Source organism: Aulonocara stuartgranti (assembly GCF_965226115.1).
Source record: "Aulonocara stuartgranti genome assembly, chromosome: 3".
Classification (NCBI taxonomy): Eukaryota; Metazoa; Chordata; class Actinopteri; order Cichliformes; family Cichlidae; genus Aulonocara; species Aulonocara stuartgranti.
In genome coordinates, this window is record NC_138941.1 from 5,079,966 (window position 1) to 5,099,569 (window position 19,604).

The 19,604-nt window shown below is 41.6% G+C and overlaps 1 protein-coding gene and 1 long non-coding RNA gene across 2 annotated transcripts in view; one reads left to right on the forward strand and one right to left on the reverse strand.

The window, feature by feature from the left end:
• Positions 1-1,622: 1,622 nt before the first annotated feature.
• Positions 1,623-19,604, forward strand: part of LOC309703004 (protein NLRC3-like) — a gene marked incomplete at its 3' end in the record, with an annotated part of 28,169 nt that continues 10,187 nt past the window's right edge. Inside the window, exons 1-3 of the mRNA XM_082527707.1 lie at positions 1,623-1,689; positions 15,358-15,487; positions 16,480-16,558. Coding sequence (XP_082383833.1) covers positions 15,369-15,487; positions 16,480-16,558 — 198 coding nt within the window. The 5' untranslated portion in view covers positions 1,623-1,689; positions 15,358-15,368. The remainder of the gene's footprint in view (positions 1,690-15,357; positions 15,488-16,479; positions 16,559-19,604) is intronic.
• LOC309702563 lies at positions 17,944-18,634 on the reverse strand. The gene is made up of 2 exons (XR_014275628.1): positions 18,350-18,634; positions 17,944-18,105 (listed from the first exon to the last, which is right to left on the reverse strand). It is a non-coding gene; the product is annotated as an uncharacterized lncRNA (long non-coding RNA).

Below are 19,604 nucleotides of genomic sequence, written 5' to 3' on the forward strand. Positions count from 1 at the left end.
GAACCGCTGAGTTAACGCATGAGTAGTTCAGGGCTGCACGTCATTTTCATTGTTAATATCTTTGTGAAAAGCACATTGATGTGAAAATCTTCATGAGAGTCAGAGGCCCTACAACACGATTAAAGATTCATTCAAAAGAAAATCACAAGTTATTATCATCTTCAGAACATTTCATTAAACATTAGAGACAGACTGCTGAGTACATCTCATCTCTATCCAAACAACCTACAGTCCACAAACACATCATGAACCAGTGCTCTGGGCTGTGGTCTGTCCCTAGTTACATGGATCAGCTGGTTCCCTGGAGGTGACTGCTGCTGTGGTTTGGAGCGGATGAATAAACCTGAACTGAATCAGGTGTCCAGTTACTTTTGGTCCCTTTAAACCAGGCTGTCACATGTTCAGGATGTGAAACTACTCCTCCTCCGTGAAAACGGGTGTGGGTCTCAATCAGCCAAGGTCTTGGGTGAACCCATTGTGAGATCTAGCCCCACGCTATCATGTGATTTCCTGTGATCAAATGTCCCAGGATGTGAGTGGGCGTTAAGACGTCCATGTCCCTCTTCAAGCAACTTAAAGAAGTCCAGACGCTTTTCTTTCCAAGCTCCTTCAACAACATCATTCATAGAACAGCTTCCAGCTTCTTTTGCTCGGCTACAGTTTGGATGGATTTGCAGATGCAACAAGACTAAAATGGTTAGGGTCAGGAGGTCAAAGGTCAGAGCTCCTGTGGGTCTGAGGGCGGCCTCACGCTGGAGAAGGATGAAGGAGTCTGACCTGAGCCAGTGTTTGACATGAACACATCAGCACTGCTGTCAGTGAGCCTAACGACAGCCGTTAGCATCATTTCAGTGTTTCAGTCATAAAAACACTTCCTGTCTCTGTGGTGGTTACAGTGACATCATGCAGTTTGTGCTTTGACCTCCAGAGGGCGACAAATCAGCACAGACAGAGAGCTCCATTCAAACTTTGCTGCCATCAGGAATAATTCTTCAAATATAATCATCAGTGTTTGAGCAGTTATGATATCAGCGACAATCTAGACATGTGTGACAATACTGAACATGTCACATGACACACCTCAAACATCATGTGATCCACTCTCAGTCTGCACTTTCATTCATGACTTCAACAGGTTGAAATGAGCTTTGAAGAAACATTCAGTGAAATAAATCTTTCATGGATTCATGTGAGCAGCAGATGAACTTTGTACCAACAACATCTTCAATAACAGAGTCTGAATGAAGCTCAGGTGTTGATGCTGCTCACTGATTGGACGCTTGGTTTCAGCTCTGCTCTCAGTCTTTACTGCACAGGTGAAGGTAGAAAGTGTGACTGGATCTATAGACTGGAAACAGAGAAACATGCTGAACATTTGAAGCTTTGCAGCAGAAATGTTCATGTTACAAATACAGCAGAGCTGATCTGGGATCAGTGTGTTCACACCTGCAGCTACAACAAGGTTTCATGTCTCCACACGTCAGCATGTGAACTTTACTCTGACTCAGTCTGAGCAGTCAGACGGCATATTTTTAAAGTTAACACATCAGCACACACAGAGCTGAGCCCCTCCCACCTGTGCTGAGTTTCAGGTGGAGCCCCGCCTCCTTCCAGGAAGCAGCTCACCTGTGTGTCCGTGTTTAGTGTCCAGGTGTGGAGTGGAGCTTGTTGTTGGTGTGTGAAGAAACTGTAAGTTTGCTTTGTTTCCTCCTTTAACAGTTTGTCTTTAGGAACTTTACTGTTTGTTCAGCTCGTGTTTGATTTCTTCACACAACAAACTGTGTGTGTTTGTATTTCCGGTCTCTCCATTAAAGTCAGTGTGTAATGTTTCCTGGCTAACATCAGCTGTGTGCAGCTTAGTTCAGCACAAATCTGCCGCTCCATAGTTCACGGTAACGGACTCACAGCTGGACCAACGAGGCCGAGTGTGTCCGCCACTCTGAGCTACGTTCGTGTTTGTGTACTTGTAGTTTGTACTTTGAGTTCACTCAGAGCCCACAGAGGACGCAGCGTACGTGATGACGTCACAGCCCTTTACCTCCTTTACTGTCACTGTGATTAATATTTACACAGGAGACACCTGCAGAGCTCTGACGCTAAGCTAGCACACAGCATGCTAACGCTAAGCTAACGCTAAGCTAACCTAGAACCCAGAGTGAGGTTAAAGCTGAGTAAACACTGACCTCAGACCAGCACCGTGATAAAGTGAGCTGCTGCTGCTGAACTTGAACAGGTAACAAAGTGATGAGCAGTCAGGCTGCAGGTTTCTACCTGTTCATGTTTCATTAAACATTAGAGACAGACTGCTGAGTACATCTCATCTCTATCCAAACAACCTACAGTCCACAAACACATCATGAACCAGTGCTCTGGGCTGTGGTCTGTCCCTAGTTACATGGATCAGCTGGTTCCCTGGAGGTGACTGCTGCTGTGGTTTGGAGCAGATGAATAAACCTGAACTGAATCAGGTGTCCAGTTACTTTTGGTCCCTTTAAACCAGGCTGTCACATGTTCAGCATGTGAAACTCCTCCTCCGTGAAAACGGGTGTGGGTCTCAATCAGCCAAGGGCAGTCTGAGGTACACCTGTGCACTACTCATGATGTCAGATCAGCATCCTGATGTGGCACACCTGTGAGGTGGGATGGATTATCTTAATATAGCAGATGTGCCCACTACCACACATTTGGACTGATTTGTGACCACTGTTTGGGAGGGATGGTTATATTGTGTATCTGGAATGAATTTTAGGTCTCTACGTCCAACCCATGGGGAATGGGAGCAGTAACAAAAGTGTTGCGTTTATATTTTTGTTCAGTGTAGATATACTGTATAATGATATAAATAGCTCTGTGTCATTAGGCTATGGCACTGGTAAAAGGTTTAGCGTTAAAAGAGGAATTAGGCAAGGGTGTGGAAGCTCTCCGTTGTTGTTCATAATGGTTGTGGAGATGCTCGCAATTCTAATTAAAAACAGCAGCGTTGTTGGAATTGAGATTATGGATAATCTTTTAATAATTAGTCAACTTGCAGATGACACTACTCTTTTCTTAAAAAATGAACATCAGATCCCCCTGGTAAAACAAATAATCACTACATTCTCAAAAGCTTCAGGCTTAAAGTTAAATTTAAATAAATGTGAATTATTGGCATTAAAAGAGTGTAATTCACAATTACTGTACGATATAAAGGTGAAGAAGGAGGTAAAATATTTGGGCATCACAATTTCAAAAGATCACAAAGTCTTAGAAAAAGTAAATATTTTAGATAATGTTGACAAATGTAAGACAATCTTAAATAAATGGTTACAGAGAGACATCACAATTTTTGGAAGAATATTATTAACCAAAATGGATAGTTTATCTAGATTTATATATCCAGCTTACTCTTTATCAATATCGAATAAAGTTATTAAGACAATTAATGGCTTGAATTTTAATTTTATTTGGAGGAATAAGTGCCATTATATATCTAAAGATGATTTGGTTAAACCATACATTGAAGGCGGTGGAAACGCAATTGATTTTGATGTAATGAATGGTGTTTTGAAACTTAAATGGTTAAAATCCTTCCTAAATAATCCACACTCCATTTGGTTTTTTATACCAAATAAGGTCTTCAACACACTGGGGGGTATCGACTTTCTCCTAAAGTGTGACTTTGAAATTACTAAGCTACCTGCTAAACTCTCTGAATTCCATAAACAGGTCCTTCTTTATTGGAAAATGTTATTTAAACATAATTTCACTCCACATAATAGCCCAATTTGGAACAATAGATATATGCTGATAAACAGAAAATCTATTTTTATTCAAGATTGGTTATCAAAAGGTGTTTGGGCAATTGCCCATTTTGTAGATGAGGAAGGACATGTTCTAGGACATCAAGATTTTTGCCAGAAGTTTAATATCCAATGTTCTAAAAGTAAATTTAATCGGGTTATAAAATCCATTCCATTGTCACTTAAAAACATAGTTGTAAATGATATAATATATTCTGACATCTCCCCCAAGTTAAGGCAATTATATATAGATGGTATTCGATTTTGTGATGTTAAATGCAACAATAAGTTTCTTAGATCTTCATTAAGGAGTCTTTATTCTCCAAATTTACTTAGACGTAATTACATATTAAAAGATTTCCAAAGGAAAGAAATTGAAAAAATAAGAACTGATTATATCACCTTCCCTATCCCTCCTAAAGGGAAAGAAGTCCAATTTAAAATCTTGAATAAAATTTACCCGACAAATAGACTCCTTAGTGATAGATTCAAAATAGAAACAGGTAATTGTGCATTTTGTGAAACAGAAGAGGAGGATTTGGATCATCTATTCTTTTTGTGCAATTTTATACAAATATTTTGGTTGGATTTTCATACCTGGCTTTATTCCAAGGGGATTCAAATTACCCCATTTACCCTAAATATGATAATGTTTGGAGTGTTTTTGAAAGAAAAGAAAGCTAATTATGGTGTTAATGTGTTATTAATCTTGTGCAAGCATTTTATACATAAATGTCGTTTTTTTAAGACTAAACCAACACTAGCTTACTGGAAAAACGACTTAAACCTGTTGGTTAAATCTTTGACTTTAGTTAAGAAGAAAAAGGCTGCTTCTTTTATTTCCTTTATAGAAGATTTTGATTTAGTGAGTTAATAATTTGTTGAATTATGTGACCCCATCTTTGTATTTTATTTTCACTATGCATGAAAGTTCCTAATATGTAAGAAAGGTCTATTCTCTGAATCTGTGATATATGGTGCATTTTGTTTGTATGTTTATATTACTAATAAAAAAAAATAAAAATAAAAAAAATAAATATATATATATTAGGGGTGCAACGATACACAAAATTCACGGTTCGGTTCGATACTTTGGTGTCACGGTTCGATATTTTTTCGATACAAAAAAAATGTTCATGCCTTTTTAATTTGTCATTTATTAAAATTATAAATATATATTTTAACACAAAAGTACAGTTTTTAAATTTAACCCTAACCCTTGTGCGTGTTGTTTTTTAGCTCGTCATATTGCAGCCACAGAAATTCTTTTGTCCATGAAACCATAAAGCTGCACTTTCTTTTTGCCTTATAGTCTGATTTGTCATAACTTCTCCGTTTTGTGGTAAGTTTTTCTTTGGCTGTCACTTCTTCACCCTGACCTGTCTTATTTGGCTCAGCAGAACTAAAATATATATCTGTCTGTGAAGGTTCTCAGTCATCCAGGTCATCGTAGTGAAATATATATATTGCCGGACTCACATAAGCTCAGCGATTCTCTGCGCGATCAACCTCTCACATGTTTAAGCTGCGGGAGATTTCACTTGTCATGTTTGCATAGTAAGCTAACAATTAATAAGACGATGTCAGAGGAATTGGTGCACAAATTATCATCACTCACAGATCAGTGCTGTCGCGCTCTATACACAGTTCGCGCGATTGCAAAGTGAAAGCAAAAAAACAAGCGCAAATTCAAACACGATTTCAATATGTCACATATTGACAGTGGCTCACCCAATGACATAATTACCCAGCTACATTTCTGAAAGAATGCAAAAGCATTGACATATATTTTTCCTTCCTACAATAGCCCGACAGGCAGGGGAGAGATAGCCCCGGGACGTCGGGCTAGCGATATTGCGAGCCCTGTATCTGATTGAGGAATCACTCATCTTTGGAAAAGAGAGTTTATTACAGAGAAATGTCTCTTTCCAAAATAAAAGCTATACTATCCGCTTCTTCTGGGCTATATTCTCAGCAGCATATTAAACATATCAGGTCTCCATAAGGAGAATCCTGTGCTAACAGCTGTCTAAATGACTCGGCTAAAGTTTGTAGCATGCATGCTTGTTGTTTTTGTCTTTGCACTAGGATGATGTCGGTGTAAATGTGCAGTCATATTCGTTGTGTTCCCACTAGTGCTTTCAGGTTAATCTCGTTGAAATAACCTTAACGCCACAACACGGCAAATCTCCGTTAACGAGCTACCCTATACAGAGGGGCTAGACGGCCAACACGTTAACGAGCTAACTGCGCTAACACACTAGCTCCCACCCATGTAATTGAGCATTGCATGGCACATCCAACATACTGTTTTACTTTAGTCCATGACTCGCTTACCTTCAGGGTCATACGTCACATGAAAACCAAAATAATTCCAAACGCCAGATCTGAATGAGGGTGGGGAGGTCCACTTCTGTCTCGCTAGCTTGCCCTGCGCTCTTCCTTCTGACCATGCTGTCTGTGTTGAGTGCTCAGTGAATCTGCGTTCGACTACTCTGCCTAGGCTGCACTCTCGAGCCTAGGCGGAGTAGTCAAATGCAGATTCACTGAGCGCTCAACACAGACAGCATCGTCAGAAGGAAAGTTGATAAAATAAATTACAAATTTTGTATTGTTCTTTTTTTTTTCTCCCCTTTGGTTTTCTTTCTTTCTCTCCCCCTCTTTCTTTCATTCTTTCCCCCTGTCCTATCCCATAGTCATGTCTGTCCCGTTTGCAACTGAAAATAAAATAAATTCATAATTATAATAAAGGTCAATCAAATGGACCAATATGATGATCCACTTAAAATAAATCCTCTTGGCATCTTTCTTGGCCTCAAGACAACAATTCTGATGGCTATAGATCCAAACGGGACACAAAAAAAAAAAAAAAAAAAAAAAATTGAAAAAAATTGTATTGTTCGATACATATGCGTACCGAACCGAAAGCACTGTATCGAACGGTTCAATATCGATACGAATATCGTTGCACCCCTAATATATATATATATATATATATATATATATATATATCGCTCTATCGCGATAGCGCATGTTGATGATGTCATCAAGCTGTGCCTTTTTTGGTCTAAAGCATCGCAGCGGCTACGCTGGTCGTGTCCAAATTCATGGGCTGCATCCTCCTGAGGACCCGGCCTTCGCGGTCTACGTGGGCCGGGTCCTCAGAAGGTCGAGTAGGCCGGAAGTAAACGGCCGTGAAATTGGACGGTCTAGCCTTCAGATTAGCGTCACCGCTGTCTCGGTGGAGTTTAATAAACTCCTTGCTATCTAAAATATAACAGGACACTGGCGTAAATTCTCGACTGTCTCATACTTCTGTTTAATCAGTTTTCTGTTTCACGTTTAGTCAGCTGTGTAAAAACCAAGGAGGAACCCACCCGGGGGATTAATAAAGTTTTATTTTATCTAATCTAACAAAAAACTGTAACAAAAAATAATTTCCCCCAGGGATCAATAAAGTATTCTGATTCTGATTCTGATTCTGATTCTAATCTAATAACTTTAATCTTAGCCAAACCGATTTACTCACGAAGAAACAAAACACTGAAAAAAAGCCCAACAATAAAATTTTTAGGTTGTCTAAGTGACTTATACATTACATTTAAATCGAGCAGCGATAGTCCGCGGTGATCTGAAAATGATGTGCCGGGAGTTGTGCCGTTCTCGGCCGCATCAGTAACCCTCGAGCTCCCGGCTAGCTGGGTAGCAGACGTCTCCGAAAACGTCGAAGCACTTTTGCAAATATGCGATACCTTGATAAACCGAGCAGATATTTGATGTTTACACAGCTACTTTCTCGCATGAAAATATGTTAAAAGTTTATTTTGTGACACAGAAAGATTAGTATGAGTAATTTTAAAACTTAGTAGCGGCCGCCATTGTTGGAAACTGGAGTTTGGCTGGGCCGCGCTATGAATTCTGGGATATGGTAGGCCACGAAGGACACACCTGACCCATCCTTCAAATTCGGGGAAAAGGAGGACGCATTTGTCGGCCGCATTCGGAGGAGTCTACGAATTTGGACAGCCTTCGGCGCGTCGCTGTGACGTAATCGGTCTACAAATGCGGCCTCAGGAGGATGCAGCCCATGAATTTGGACACGACCAACCATTATCCTCTTCAAATTATGGCGGGCGACAGTCATAACAAAGAGATAAAGCACTTTTGAAATACGGGGAAAGCCAAAAACTGCACTTCCTCCACTTCCGTAACATTGATTCATTAATGTTGAATTCTCTCGCAGCTGCTCTATTCCCATGTTGTTGCAGTATATTAATCAGAATCAGAATCAGAATACTTTATTGATCCCTGGGGGAAATTATTTTTTGTTACAGTGCTCCATTTTAAACCAACATTAAGACAAGACAGACAGGCAGGCAGGAATGATTTCCTGTGTCGTTCAGTGGTGCTTTTCGGTAACCTCAGTCTCTCACTGAACGTGCTCCTGTGACTGACCAGCATGTCATGGAGTGGGTGGGAGGTGTTATCCAACATTGTCTTTATCTTGGACAGCATCCGCCTCTCCGACACCACCTTGAGGGAGTCCAGCTCCATCCCCACAACATTGCTGGCCTTACGGATCAGTTTATTAAGTCTGTTGGCATCTGCGACCCTCAGCCTGCTCCCCCAGCATGCAACAGCATAGAGGATCGCACTGGCCACAACAGACTCATAGAAAATCCTCAGCATTTTCTGGCAGATGTTGAAGGACCTCAGTCGCCTCAAAAAATAGAGACGACTCTGGCCCTTCCTGTAAAGTGCTGTGGTGTTTTTAGCCCAGTCCAGTTTATTGTCAATGTGTACTCCAAGGTATTTATAGTCCTCCACAATGTCAACACTGACCCCCTGGATTGAAACAGGGGTCAAGTGTTTCCTGGTCTTCCTGAAGTCCACGATCAGTTCCTTGGTCTTTGCCACGTTGAGCTGCAGATGATTCTGCTCACACCACGTGTGCACATCATCCCTGCTGATGCATACAACCACCGCAGAGTCATCAGAAAACTTCTGAAGATGGCAGGTCTCTGTGCAGTGGCTGAAGTCTGTGGTGTAGAGGGTGAAGAGGAAGGGGGAGAGGACAGTCCCCTGTGGTGCCCCTGTGTTGCTGATCACCTTGTCAGACACACACTGTGGGAGACGTACATATTGTGGTCTTCCTGTCAGGTAATCAACAATCCAGGACACCAGAGAAGCATCCACCTGCATCGCTGCTAACTTATCACCCAGGAGGGTCGGCCTGATGGTGTTGAAAGCACTGGAAAAGTCAAAAAACATGACCCTCACAGTGCTCGCCGGCTGGTCCAGATGGGTGTAGACACGATTGAGCAGGTAGATGATGGCGTCCTCAGTTCCGAGACGAATCATAACTAACCTCGTATTGTGGATGGATGATTTCAGTTGTTCTCCTGACTGAAGTTTGGCCCGTGTACAGCATCCTGCTATGCGATTGCATTTGTCCCTGACCACCAGAATCCCTCACGTTAACTTTTATCGAGTGGAAAAAAAGTTGGCGTTCATCCTCCAGCTTCACTGTGCTAATGTTATGCTAACATAGCTGTGTCGCTAGCAATCACGTAGCACAACATTATATACCAGGTAGTCCAACTTCAGTAACCCTGCAAACGCCACTGCTGTTTAGTTTTCTGTCTTCATTTATGGTGGAAGTGATAGCAGAGCTGTTTGAATTAGTTTCAAAAATCTCTCAGTCAGAACATGCTATGAAATGTTTAGGTGGAAACTAGCGAGCTAACTTCCTGTTAACTTCTAACTCCGTTAAATTTAATAAATTCTGTTTTCATGGATGTTAAACTTAATTGTTACACCTGGTAAAGCAGCAACGCTGATGATTTTATTAAAGATGAAAGAATTTAGACCGTTTTTAACTCTTAGTGTTCGTTTGACTTTGGGACCTGAAGCGGACAGAGTTTTAGACCCAGATTACTCCGCGAAGCTCCTCACCACGGCAGCCGTAATGCTCTGACAATCCATCAAGCAATGCGGCTTCGTAGCTTACCAAAGTTCTACTAAAACATTTTTTAACAGATTTCTGCACGCCCAAATCGGTTCGAGGTCAGTAAGCACAACCAGAATTCATACATAAGACACACTCTTGATTTTTGAGAAAATTAAAGGATTGTAAGTCCTTATAGTGTGGAAAATATGTTATACAGAAGAAAAGAATATATCGCGATATATATTGTTACCGCACATGCTTCAAATTATACCGCGATATGGATTTTAGGCCATATTGCCCAGCCCTAACTCCCAATTTATTTACAACATTTGAAACATACAGTGTAGCTCCGTCAAAACACTCCAAGGCCAAGTGAAAGTGCTGAGAGGGAAAAGATCATGATTAATGATTTATTTAAACTCATAACTGGGTGCAGCAGCTGAGCTTTGACCTGTGAGCTGCAGCTTAAGCTTCTTTTATGGTTCAGTGTTTAATGTGTAAACTGTTTATCACTGCAGAGACGCCTACAGGCTATCTACTGTTCAAAAGTGAATTGTTATATACAGTGTGGCAGCTGACCTTTGACCTGTGAGCTTCAGCCTCTTTGCTGAGTGTTTAATGCTCATCTATTGAAGCCTGCAGACACACCCACACACCATCTGATTCGTTCTCAGGGTTGTTTTCTGTGTGTTGGAGTTGGAGCAGAAACCTGCTGCAGGTTAATTATTGATCAAATTAATATCACAAAAGGTGCAGCAGCTGACCTTTGACCTGTGAGCTTCAGAGTCTTTGCTGGTGTGAAGTGTTTAATGTGACGCAGCCTGCAGACACAGACGACTGCTGACGGAGAAGAAGCAGAGGATTTTCTCTGTTTCTACACAGACCTGGTCCAGACAGCAGAGAGCTGCAGAGTGAAGACATTCATTGGAAGAAGCTGAGTAAGTTCAACGTCCTCTTTGAATCCTGGATCAGGAAGTGAATATTTGGTGTTTAAATAAGGTTTCTGTCTTTGACTCAGTCTGCTGTCACTTTGTTTCAGAGAGAAAAGGAGATTTTAGATTAACTGGTGTTCCTGCTGCTCTAGCATTAAAGGACAGTATAGGTGACTGCGCTGATGCCTGTTTATAATTTCACCAAAGCTAATAAACTGTTGGCTAAATTTTCTTGTTTTTAGATGTAAACAGAGGTGAGAGGAGCAGATAATAAGGATTAAATATTATGCTGAATAACTAAATTCTGCTAGTCTGTGACGTAACTCCCAGCAGCATCGCCTCATTTCTTTGACCTTTAACATGAGTTAGCTTAGCTAGCAGAGCAGCTATCTCTGCTGTCTGTCATGTGACCGAGTCAAGTGTGTGTAGTAGACTTGTTAGCATAGCTAGCAGGCTGACAGAGGCTAGCAAACTGTGTGAACACTTTGTAAGAGGTGAGCAGTAAAGAGAAGGATAAGGAGCTCCTCCAAATGCTGATAATGCACTTAACCTGAATTTTCTGCTTGTTACATTATATGTGATGTTCAGTCAAAAACAATTACTTAAATTAACATTATTATTAGTATTATTATTATTCATAACATGGCTCCCTACTGTAGTGGTTTGAACAACTGATCTGTGGTTATTGTGTCCCTGCAAATTCAACAATGCGCCTCAATGCAAAGCATCAAATAAACATTTTTATTATCAAGTCATTCGACCTACTGGTTGAATCACCGTAGCTCTGACAGTGAAGCACACTCATTTTTATTGGTAGTCACCTTGTGAGCAATGTTCCCTCTAAGCTGCGCACGTGCGCAATTCAACCTGCCAACACGGACGATGATGCAGTTCTACACTGCAATCATCGAGTCCATCCTCACCTCCTCCATCACCGTGTGGTACGCTGGAGCCACTATCAGGGACAAACAGAGACTGCAGCGTGTTGTGCGCTCTGCTGAGAAGGTGATTGGCTGCAGACTCCCATCTCTGCAGGACCCGTACACCTCCAGGACACTGCGGCGTGCAGCTCGGATCTCAGCTGACCCTTCTCACCCTGGACACAGTCTGTTTGACCTGCTCCCCTCAGGCAGGAGGCTCCGGTCCATTCGCACCAGAACCTCTCGCCATAAGAACAGTTTTTTTCCCCTCTGCTGTTGGACTCATGAACAATAACCGTATGACTGTCCCCGCCACTAACACATGACCCTACGCTGTGTCACTGCATCATTCATTCCATGTTTGGCACTGATCACCACCTGCACTCATGTATATATCTTTCTACGCAGCACTCTTAATTCTTATTCTCATGTATATATCTCATGTATATCTCATGCACATATCTTTCTACGTAGCACTTTTAATTCTTATTCCTACTTTTATTTTTTTCATGTCTATTTAAGCGCAATTTATGACAGTTTGTTTGCACTGAAGCACCGCAGCAATTTCCTAATGTTGTAAACCTGCTCAACATTTGGCAATAAACCCCTTTCTGATTCTGATTCTGAATTGCGCACTGTTGGCACGGTCTCTGCGCAGAGAAAATCTGTGTTGCGCACACAAAAAGAATTCTAACCTGAATTGAAATTAAAGTAAACCAATCAAAACATGGCATTTAGTTGTTAAGAAACGGAGTGACGGCGTGTTTGAGATGTGAGAGATTTGAGGCGTTTAGAGCAAATCTTGTGTAGTTAGTGTGTAGTTAGTGTGTAGTTAGTGTGTAGTGTAGTCAATAGTGTTGTTGTGTGTGTCAGAACAATGAGGCGACTGCTGAGTGTTACAGGTGTTACAGCAGTGACACATCTGCTGCTGTCAGGCCTGCAGGTATCAGGCTGTTGTTCTCCTTCATCTCATAGTGGACAGAAATTATTTTTTGGAGCGGCACAAATAATTTGTGTGGCATCAGATTTGATGCAGAACAGCTGATTGTTCTGTAAATAGTTTGAAATGTTTATTTTAAAAAAACACCTTGGCTGCATTTTTAGGTAAACAGCTGCAAAAAACTTTGTTTGCATAACTCAGTTACTTTTTTGAAGAAGTAACTATATAATTAACTGCCCAACTGTCAGGGGTTTTGACATTTATTTTCACAAGTAAAAGAAAATAAGACACTTGCAGACCAAATCAGAGAGTTTTAAGACATGCGCATGGGTGTGTGCCTCTCAGCAAAATCACACACACAGAATGCATGTCTTGTTCCTTTATTTATAGGGTAAGAAACTGATTACATAGTACTTCCTCTTTTCAGTTACAGGAGGAGAGTTCAGGCATTATCTCAACCTGTCTGACCTTTCAGACTGGGGTAAAGAATACAGAAGTTTATCATGCTTATCTGACATCACAGATACTAAAAAAGAATACATTGCGTTTGTGTTAACAAATAGACTCAGTTACGTGAAAATATATGAACACTAGAAAATAAAACACACTTGATTATATTGTATTTGAATATAAAGCACATTTGATTATACTTGATCATATTGCATAATAAAAATCCTCTATCACCAACATTGGTCATTATTTACTGTATGTTGCAGACAGAGTTACAGACTCTCTCCCAGACCACAGACTCATAATACAAGTCAGAGCTTTATAAAAAAAAAAAGAAAGTTGTGTTTTCAAAATTGGAGTTCAAGTTTTTTTTTTCCTTCCAATAGTGTTAACATACTACACACGTCATGAACAAGATTTTTTTAAATTTTCATTGTAAGTGGGCTAAAGCAGTTAATTAAAAGTAGTCCATCAACTGAAAGGTTTAAAATGTTCACACGTGTTGGACTGACTGAAGCTTCCAGTCACAGTGACTCAGTGTGTGTCAGTGAATGCATCGTGTGTGCTTCAGGCTCCACCTAGTGGACTGATAGCAGAGCAGCTGATGAATTTGAAGAGTGTGGCCTTTTTGCACACAGCCTGTAAATGTCAACAACAAAAGGAGTGTGTAAAACATGTATATTGTAGTGATGCAGTGTACTGTGTATATTTATACTGGCAGTATGGAACATGATTATTTGGAAATGCCTAAAATGGAAATGATCATATACTGTGAGGTGAGGTGTGGACAGTGGTTGTGCTTTTGTAACATTGAGGCAAGGACAGTGATTAGTGTTTAGGGGACACATCATTGGTTTTTATTAAAAAGAAACAGTTTCTCCACTGTGGCAGGTCGTAGGCGATTTTTTTTTTCTAAACTGTCTCTAACTCTCACTAACCGCAACTCTCCATCAAACGCTCACATTTTGTCTGAGGGGTTTATATCGCTGTCATAGCTCGCGGCAAAGTTCGAACCGCTTCCTGAACCAGTCACGTGGTACAGCCGGGCAGCGAGGCTTCGGACGTCATCATTTTCAGCTCCTCCCATAAATGAAGCAAGCCTGGATACGCGCTTCGCGGAAACGCCCCCTCCATTACTCGACACACACTTCGAAGCCTCGATACAGAACGTCACATCACTAGTTAAAGCTGAGTAAACACTGACCCCAGACCAGCACCGTGATAAAGTGAGCTGCTGCTGCTGAACTTGAACAGGTAACAAAGTGATGAGCAGTCAGGCTGCAGGTTTCTACCTGTTCATGTTTCTACAGTAGAATCACTTTGAAGTGTCTTTGTGCTGTTTCATCTTTGATTTGTGTTCATAAACACTCAGAGAAACATCACGTGACCTCATCAGGATCTGTGTTGGTGTGTGGGGCTGTACCTCAGCTTTATGTTGTTACATGCTCATTTGTTCATTTTAACATCAAAGTAATGTTATGAGGAGTAATGAAGTAACGTACTCCATTACTTTTAATTAAAGTGTTCTGTGTAATATGTGTAATAATGACTGTTTTGAGTAATGACCAATACTGATCACAACAAAGAGGAAATGCCTCCAACATGCACAAACATTTGAGCCACAACATGCAGTTAATGTGCACAAATGTCTTTGATATGCTGCTCAGTGATGGTGGTGACTGTCAGAGCAGAGCTACTGAGAATCAATAAGTAATATCAATGATGGGATCAGAATCACTAAATTCTTCTCATCCCTGTCAGTATCATACATGTGCTGTATAATGTGATAAATGTAGAGGTGCTGGCTGTTCTCTCACTCTGCTGTTTAGCTGTAAAGGACGCCTCCCTGCCTTTGTCTCATTCATGACCTTTAATAGTCTCTTCTAACATGCAGAGATCTGTATGATCTGTTTCATAGAGTCTAACCAGCCTGTACAGGTAACAACAACAGTCACTGCATCACTGACACACAAACGTCATCTCTGTCAATAACAACATTCATACATGGAATAAAAACACATCAGTGGATCATTGCTGGAGCTGATGTTAGTGCTCCTGGTGCAAAGGCTCTCAGTTTCCTCCTTGAAATAAGTGTTTATATTGTTGTTATATTGTTGACCCACTATTGATCATGTGACTCATCACATGATCATTGGTGAGCGTCATCCAGATCACAGCTGAAGAAGCTTCTCTGATGAAACGTCTTCCAGAAACTTAAAGACGTCTCTTTTCTCTCCAAGCTCCTTAGATCACATGACCTGGATGACTGAACCTACAGACATATTGACCTGGTTTCATGGTCACATGACAGGTCAGAGGTCAGCGACTGTAACTCAGTTCCTCCTGTTAATGTGAACTCACTGAGTGTTTGTGGTTTACCTCTCAGACTGACTGAAGATGATGATGGAGGAAGAGGAGGACAGAGCAGAGTCTGCAGGGTCCAGCTGTCCGTCTGTGAGGAGTGACCGGTCCAAAGATGACGTTCCACTCTTCAGTGGTGAACCTGGAGCAACGAGGTCAGAGAGCTGTGATGACTCCTTTACATGTTTGTGTTTCCTGGATAAATATGACCTGAAACATCCTCAGATTGTTACAAAGATTCATTAAAAAGAAAAGAATGAAAGAGAAAAGATCCAAATGTTCGACTTGGTCATTTGCTGTTTGAGGACAGTGATGCTCATATCTGTGGGGAAAGTGTGACCTGAGTGGGTTCATGTTTGTCTTTAAAGAACAGAGCTGCTCTGATTCTCTTTGTGTCTGATCTGTTAAACAGTCTGAGAGGTCACACAGAGACCCAGCAGCTAAAGCCTGGATCATACTGGCTGCTGTTACTCCATCAGGACAACACTGAACCACAGTGGTGTGGATGTAGTGGATAAATCCCACCATACTGATGCTCAGAGTTAATCACAGGGAACAAAACCAGATGTTACCTTCAGATTGTGACCTTTGGAGTGGACGATGCAGATTTCAATAGAGAATAAATGTTGTTGTTTTACAGCTGTGAAGAAAGAATCTAATTTTCTGAACTTAAGAATTTATGATGCTGGAAACAACATGGAGACTATAACACAACATTTCCACTGTGTTCATAGAATGAATGTAAAACTGTCAGACATTCATTAAATATGCAAAATGTCTACAGAAGCATCAGAGGGTCAGACGTGAAGCACTCAGTGATTTTGATCAAATGACTCATCAGTTATTGATCTGTACTACACTGATCTACCACGTTAGTAAAGCTGGTGTTCTGGTGGTGGAGGGAGACTCGGATCATGTTCTGGTTTTGGAGCAGTGATCTGCTGATGGTTCAGTTTGATGAGCTTCTTCAAAATCATCCCTGACATCACCACTGAAAGGACGTCCATGAAAACAGACTGAAAATTACTGATATGTTCACAATCTGAGAGTTTAAAACTTGACAGACTTGATTCAGATGAAGTTATTTGAGCAGAAACTCCTGGATCTTTATCCTGTGTTGATCTAATCCTTCATGATTCCTCCACAGAGTGGAGCAGCAGAGCTCAGAGGGTCCCAGTGGTCAGTCTGCCCAGCAGCATCAAACACAGCTGGACTCCATATTTATGGTGTGTACATGTACAACAACTACTTTATTATTAATATTAATAATAATGCATTTATTTATAGGTCCCTTTCAGAACACCAAGGACTCTGTGGACTAAATGACCAAAAGAAAACAAACTTTGAAATCAGACGGTGCAAATGTGATCACAGGGAAACGTTTTAAACATCGAGGCTTTAAACAGAAACCAACGTGAAACAGTTTGTAGTCGAGATCAGTGGGAATGAAGCTGAATAACTGTTTCTTCAATATCTTTGAGCTCTTAAAAAAGAAAATAGCTGAAAGTCTGGCTGCTCTTATGAAAAGTACAGAGAAATTATGGGTCGCTCAACACTGCACAATATAACACAGGGTGTGTTACTAAAACTGTGGTTTGCTCACTTTCCAAAGACCCAGCCCCCATAAAAAGCAGCCAATCAGCTTCTAAGAGTTACACACCCATGCATATCTATCAGGTTAACTCTGGTCTAAGACACTTGGATTTAGCTTGAAGAGTGTTCCTGTACGAGGACTGAAAATGATTTAATAAGCAGCTAATGTCCAAAGAACAACGTTGACACACCTTCATAAACCTGCAGAGCTCTTAAAAAAGAAAAACTAGCTGAAAGTCTGGCTGCTCTTATTAGATTAGATTAGATAGAACTTTATTAATCCCTCGGGTGGGTTCCTCTGGGAAATTCGATTTCCAAAAAAGCACAGCACCGACAGAAGTTACAGAGTTACAGAATATTATATATATATATATATATATAATACACACACACACACACACACACACACACACACACACACACATATATATATATATATATATATATATATATATATATATGTGTGTGTGTGTGTGTGTATTATATATATATATATATATATATATATATATATATATAATACACACACACACACACACACACACACACACACACACACACATATATATATATATATATATATATATATATATATATATATATATAAATACAGAGACAATATAAATAAAATATACGAAGGGGATAAATAGAATAAATAGGAATAAAAATAAAAATACAAGTGAATTGCACATTTCAAGTATTGAGTCTATTGCACCGTTGACTATTTACAAAAGTATTGCACAAAAGGTATTGCACAGTGAGGTGAAGAGGCACTACAGCTTAGTTGTTCCCCCCTCCTTTGTCCTCCTGTTTCCCCTCCCTCTCCCCTCCAGGGAGGAGTTAAACAGTCTGATGGCGTGTGGGACAAAGGAGTTTTTAAGTCTGTTAGTTCTTGTCTTTGGGAGAAGCAACCTGTCACTGAACAGACTCTTCTGATTGTTTTTTTTTTTTCTTTTTTTTTTAAATGACATCAGAAACAGCAGTATGCGACATTACGTGATGGCAGAGCTTCAGTTCATCCTTTGTCATTTTTTTTTTTTTTTTTTTTTTTTTAATAAATAGGACAGGGGGAATGAATGAGAGAAAGAGGGGGAGAGAAAGAAAGAAAACCAAAGGGGAGAAGAGACGGTGAGAAGGGGGGGAAGAGAGAGAGAAAAAAAAAAAAGAACTCCTGGGTCACCTGTATGGAGAAAAAAAAAACAAACAAACAAAAAAAACAAACAGAGGAGACAGCAAACAACAAAGAGCAACATAATAATAGAGAAAACAAAGCACCATCACAATAAACTAGCTAGTCATAGATATCAATATTTACTAAATAATAAACGATATTGTGCAGCACGCAAGATAGACAGCGCACAGTGTGCTTTGAGGCAGCAGCCAAGAAAGCTTTAGTCCGCGTCTGTGAATACCCATGTGCATACCTGTGTGGATCAGCATGCTTGCATTCCAAAGGTTTCTCCATGTAATGATCTGCTAGGGAGTGTGGGGGGGCCACAGCCCCGTCCTCCAGGGTGTGAAGCAGGTATGGAGGAGATCAAAACTCCAGACATCCAGAGGCCCCCAGAACACAAGAGACCATGGAAGACCAACAGAGGGGCAGCCGCGCCACTGTTCCAGTAAGAGCTGAGGAGAGTCCCAGATGAGGGCTCGCCCAGCAGCCGCGGAGCAGAAGCCAGGGGGAGTTGCAGTGACGCGCCCGTGAGCTCCGCCGGCAGCCAGCTGTGCCTGAGTGACCGAGCCCCAGGCCCCGACAAGCGGCCGCCAAGGAGTGAGCCGGTGTGTACCCGGACGCCCACCCCCAGACACAAAGAACCACCAACACACCGACACCTGAGGGAGTCCGCCACCGGCAGGGGAAGTGGTGGTGGGTGGAGATAGGCCTCCAAACCTTGGAGGGCCTGAGGTGTCCCCAGAGAGGTGGTGTCTGATACCCAACCTGACATATAGACACAGACATACAGGCACACACAGACACAAACATCCATTCCCACCCTCATGCTCTCATATGCACTCACTCCACACTCAACCAACGTGGAGACAGACATAAAGAGACGCTGTACACACAATCACACTCCCCAAGCGTACTCTACAAACCGGGTCTAGGTACCCTTGCCCCTGGATGGGGGAATTGCACCCAGACCCAGGTGGTGTTACCCTTTTCCCTGCGGTGGGGAGAGGCAGACCACCCCGACTCCGCAGCAGCAGGGAGGCCCCACACCCCAGACCGCAGTCGGACGGCCAACTCCTCCTACTAGCCCTCCCGCTCCAGCAGGCCGCAGAGAATGGGGGTGGGAGAAGACTCCAAACCTCCCTCCACCCGCTCATTGTAGTGTTGATGCATATGTGTTCTAAGGTGCAATTAAAACCCAGGAGGGCATGGAGCTACCTGCCAAGGAGCAGCAGGTAAGCGCATAGTCCCTCCTGCTAGCCCTCAATGACTAAGTGTATTTAAAATTGAGAGGTGGGCAACGACGTCAGGGGTGAGGTATACACCCTGATGGTAATTTGGACTCCGTGATTGTGCCCACCCCCAAGATCCTATATGTATGTGTAATGAGAGTGTGAATAATGTGAATGTCTAAGTTGTGGGATAAAATTGAGGCAGAGGCAGCCAGAAGGGGACAGGGGGGGGGGTAGCCTCCTCTGCACCCTGGTGACATACCCCCACTCCAAGGC